Source organism: Pinus tabuliformis, chromosome 3_2 (genome assembly GCF_031772625.1).
Source record: "Pinus tabuliformis cultivar Carrire ecotype Pingquan chromosome 3_2, CPIR1, whole genome shotgun sequence".
Classification (NCBI taxonomy): domain Eukaryota; kingdom Viridiplantae; phylum Streptophyta; class Pinopsida; order Pinales; family Pinaceae; genus Pinus; species Pinus tabuliformis.
The window spans coordinates 1,547,488-1,552,553 of record NC_142302.1 but is presented as its reverse complement, the minus strand read 5'-3'; the positions used below and the strand labels follow the sequence as shown (position 1 = coordinate 1,552,553).

Here is a 5,066-nt window from a genome sequence, read left to right as displayed (position 1 = left end):
TGCAACTGTGCGTTCAGATATTACAACTTCAACTGTAGTTTTTGTGATAAGCTCACCAGCTGCTCTGACACTGCCAAAGGTGATATACAATGCCAGGGACATTAGTACAGAAATGGTGATGAGAAAAACCCCCATGATAGCAGCAATCAACAAAGTTTTGCAAATCTTGTGTACCTTCCAAATCTGGCAGAACTCATTGGACGAAGAATTGGCTCCTCAAACTCAGAGAAATTGCCAATACTGTTTATATCGCGATTTGACTGAATTTTGAAACAAAGCATATAGTTAGTACTACAGGGGTTGGTGTTTGCAGACAGATTTATGCTTAATTATCTTAAATAGAAATTTAATTGCAGCAAGGAATCTGCTTTTATTCTAAGAAATCAAAATCAAAAAGTAGCAACAGAGGGACAGTAGAGGAATTGTTGGCAAATGTTGGAAAATGTCAGAGGGAAATCAAGAACTGCATACAAAATGGGTGCACTTGTTTGCTGTGGAGTGCCTGAAATTTGAACCAGTGCTTCAGATGTTCCTGGTCTAACTTCAAGAAGATTAACTTTGGCATGAGAAATCTGTCCATACAAAGAAAACATGATCAGTAAATAAAGGGTCTTCATAGCAAGGTATATCAGATAAGCCATCACATATGCATAAACCTTTCGAGGCAACAAAATGCAACCATACCCGGCATTGTCTCTCTCAACCATATTTTCCACTATGTGCTCTTTCTCGAGATGGAACTCCAAGCAGGGATTTCATTGCATCGTATGTAGTAAAGCCAATTGCCACTGAAGGTACAACCTGCCGAGACCAGAATGGCAATTATTACTAATCAAATGTCAATTTTGCTAAACTATTTAATTCCCTTCTGTAGAAAATAAAAACCCAAAATGTCATGTAACCATTGGCATCACCATAAACAATGAAAAGCTCAAACGCCAGCTCGGGCATCCTTCTATTTCAAAAAATTACCTGGCTATACTGTATGCCATAGCATATGCATAACATTAATAGGCCACATTGACAACAGAGAATCACGAAATGCTGGCTAGGGAATCAAACAGGAGTCAAGCAACTCAATAATTGTGTGGCTGATGCTGAAATTTAAAATACATGCAGCAATAAATTAATTTTATGCAACGAGATTATAAAGTTTACCTTTACGTAATTAATACTTAGCCCAGAAAACATCTGCTTCCAGCCTTGTCTTTGAACAATGGTAACAAGACCATCCAATGTTCCTTTGAACTTGGGTTCCATTTGTTGAAGAGAAGATGCACTATTTTGGTTAGCTGATAATGTCTGTACCTGTAGTGCCACTCAAACCATAATGGTCAATTTTCAGTATCATAGACTTAAATAGCCTGTATCTTTGACTTAAAATTATGAATACAGTAAACCAAGACTCCAGTTACCAAGGAAATAAAATGTTCAACCTGCATTTGTCGTCTAACAACATACAGAGGATACGTGCAGGTATCAACAATCGAGCTTCAATCACTAGCCATTTAACACATTGTTATTTTCTCTAGCATTGAAGCCAAATTTATCGCTAATCTGATACTGCTGCCATGTTATTTCATTGGGGCAAAAGAATATTCAAAATAGAAAAGTCATAAGGTATACAGGAACCAGTATGTGGCAACAGTTTTAAATATACAGAACAGGTCCTGTCAAAAATTGATCCACTACAAAATTCTGAAAATGACAGAAACTGTCATTTGCTAAAATTCTGAAATTGAAACATGATACATTGAACCAAGCGATTATAACCTAAGTCGAACCAAAGTTTTGGGGTGGAAAGGTTTTGGGGTCTTATTGCGGGTTTCGCATTGTTCGAGGTGAATGGCAGGCTTTGGCTCAGTGTTTGATGTTACTGCGGTACAGATGGGAGTCCTTTTGGGGGTGGAAAGGTTTTGGGGTCTTATTGAGGGCTTCGCATCGTTCGAGGTGAAGGGCACGTGGTCCCGTGACTCCCAAGCGGATGTGTAACGCTCCTATGAATCAGACAGTATACAATTGGTTTGGTAATAAATTCAGATTGATTTACAATCAACTTGGGTTACGGCATGTACTGTGGTGGTCTTATCGGCGGACAACTATCCCTCCTCGAGATCCTGGAAAGTTACTCGGCTTGGGTTTTACCCTGTTCGCGCCCTTTGGGTTATTATTGTTACTTGGTTGTTTAGCTCTGCAGTCTCTACGATTTTTCCTTTGTATTTGTTGTATTGTCTGCGGTGAAAACACAATGTGGTTCCTCCCTGCTCGGTTAACTGTATAGTTTGGAGAAAGGAATAACTGGACTTTTCATGGTTTAAAATTTCGGGCAGTGTTGAAGTTATGTGAAATAAAGCTTGTTGTGTAACCCTTATATCACGTACAATGTGCCAAAAGCTTGTTTAAGATTAAAAAGAGTATTTGATTGACTAAAGCTGTATAAGACTAAAACACATGCCTAACATGGCTTGTTGCAGCTTTGCAATGTTGACGAGATCTCTTTTGATTTGCAAAAACAATTTATTAGAAAGTGAGTATTGTATATACCTGAACCAACTGATCAGTTTCGAAAGCACACCGAGGAAGGTCTTCTCTTTGTAATATTCTAATATTGGCAGCTGTTGTGTGCCTCATATCAGAAGTCACTGCAGCACCCTTGCGAATTAGACAACACAATTTCAAAATAAGATCAAGCTGCTGAAAGGTACTTTATCATATGCAATCCTATTACTGGTTACAAAACTGTATCTGCCATCAAACTTCAGATTCACGCTGACTAGCTAAACATGACAATGCAGAAGGAGAGATCAAAATTGTGAGGCTACAAAGTCATAAACTTCTGGAACAAGGCTTGCAGCGTGTGCTTTTCAATGAGATCTAATAGAAACATTGGCTGAAAATATTGCACAGTGCTGAGGATGTAGGCAATTATGAGATTGGCATTGTCTTAGTATACAACAAAGGGGCAAAATGGTGCAAGAAAATGCAAACAACCGACTAGAAATTTTAGGCACGCGTTTCATAAAAACCTTTAAGTCCCCTTGCCGAAGTACTCCAAAGGTAGCTTCTCCATACACGACACTGTGTGTGAAGTGCACTTCAAATCATATAAAAAATGAAATGGGTTGAGGTAAACTTACTGCTTTGAAATCCAGCATTGAGTGCGAGCAAGAATACCAATGGAATGAGTGGAAGCTACCAGAAATGTATATCGACCATTGTGTCCTTCGTCCTTTATAGATTGGAAACCATGTGACCATTATTCAGATTGTAAATTGCAAACCATGTCAGCACTCTTCAGATATATGCCATATTCAGATGGTCTCTGGGATAAATTCTTTCCTGGTAGTGTTAGCAGATTTTATGCAAAGCAGTTACCCTGTAGCATTCGTTTCGAAAATATAACTCTACATTTGACTTTGAATCAGATGTATTTAGAAACATGCAAAAAATTTAAGCAAATTGTAGAGGTAACAGTAAACAGAAACTTACGTAAAATAAAACAAAACCTTTCCATTGCAAAACTTTTGTTCGACTTAGGTTATAATGCTATTATAATGAAAAATCATGTCCGTCAAGCAACGGCCAGCAATTGATCGATCCCATATAGTCACAGGGAGGTAGTAATAATACCAAATGCATTATGCCATAATTCCATTTTCAAACAACATATATTCATTTTAAAGTCCATATATTTTGGTGCTATTTATAAAGTCTAGCTTCAAGCATGTTGCAGAATGCGTTCGATCTCAAATACAAGACAGAAACACAAACAGTACAAATAGACATGTATAAAGACTTTCTAGCTCTCTTTCCTGAATCGTTACCTACACTATGCAAGAAACAAAAACTAACATAGCATTCAGCCATAACATAGGAAGAAACAGAAATGAGTAAGCGATTCAATATACAATTTGTCATTTAACTTGAGTGGATAATAAGTACATGTTTAATCAATCTATGGAATCTTTGGTGTTTGCATTGAGCAGCTGTAGATACAAAATTATTGCTCATCTGATGTTGCATTTGCTGTATTCAATGATATAATTTAAACCAAACATGGTAGTTTTTAAGATGGAGCAAAAATATAAATAAAAAAGGTGGCAAGACAATCTCTGGTTGTCAAGGTTGAAGCATGATGCAGAATGCGTTCCATTTGAGATACAGAACAGAAACAGAAACAGTACAAACACAGATGCATAAAGACTTTGTAGCCTTTTTTCGTCAACTGTTGCGTTACATGTTCTTTGTAAATGAGTCAAAATTGCAAGTCAAATACTTGTATTACAGTAAGAGCATAATATGAAGAAACATATTCATATTACTTTTGCATTTGTTCTAGACGTGAAGGCCAGCATGTTCCTGCATTTTGTAATCTGTATAACAAATAGTTAGTTAGAATAAAATGATAACATTGTAAATTGAAGAGAGGACATATTTGAGACAAAACATCTTAAGGATTTATGTGAACTAAAGCTTCTTGTGCAATCCTTATATCATGTACAATGTGTCAAAAGCTTGTTTAACATTAAAAAGAGTATTTGATTGACTAAAGCTGTATAAGAGTAAAACAGATCTCTAACATGGCTTGTTCCAGCTTTCCAATCTTGACGAGATCTCTTTTAATTTGCAAAAACAATTTATTAGAAACTGAGTATTGTATATACCTGAACCAACTGATCAGTTTCGAAAGCACACCGAGGAAGGTCTTCTCTTGGTAATATTCTAATATTGGCAGCTGTTGTGTGCATCATTTCAGAAGTCACTGCAGCAACGCTGCTAATTAGACAACAAAATTTCAAAATAAAATCAAGTTGTTCAAAGGTACTTTATCACATGCAATCCTATTACTGGTTACAGAACTGTATGTGTCATCAAACTTCACATTCACGCTAACTAGCTAAACATGAAAATGCAGAAGGAGAGATCAAAACCATGAGGCTACAAAGTCATAAACTTCTGAAATAAGGCTTGGAGTGCCTGCTTTTCAACGAGATCTAATACAAACATTGCCTCAAAATATTCCACAGTGCTGAGGATGTAGGCAATTATGAGATTGCCATTGTCTT

The 5,066-nt window shown here is 36.8% G+C and overlaps 1 protein-coding gene across 1 annotated transcript; it reads right to left on the bottom strand.

The window, feature by feature from the left end:
- Positions 1-633: 633 nt before the first annotated feature.
- LOC149179515 (mitochondrial carrier protein CoAc1-like) lies at positions 634-1,472 on the bottom strand. Its single transcript, XM_089418006.1, has 3 exons — positions 1,437-1,472; positions 1,159-1,308; positions 634-801 (listed from the first exon to the last, which is right to left on the bottom strand). The coding sequence occupies exons 1-3, from the start codon at positions 1,440-1,442 to the stop codon at positions 700-702; spliced, it is 258 nt and encodes an 85-aa protein (XP_089274132.1). The 5' UTR covers positions 1,443-1,472; the 3' UTR covers positions 634-699.
- Between the last annotated feature and the right edge of the window lie 3,594 nt (positions 1,473-5,066).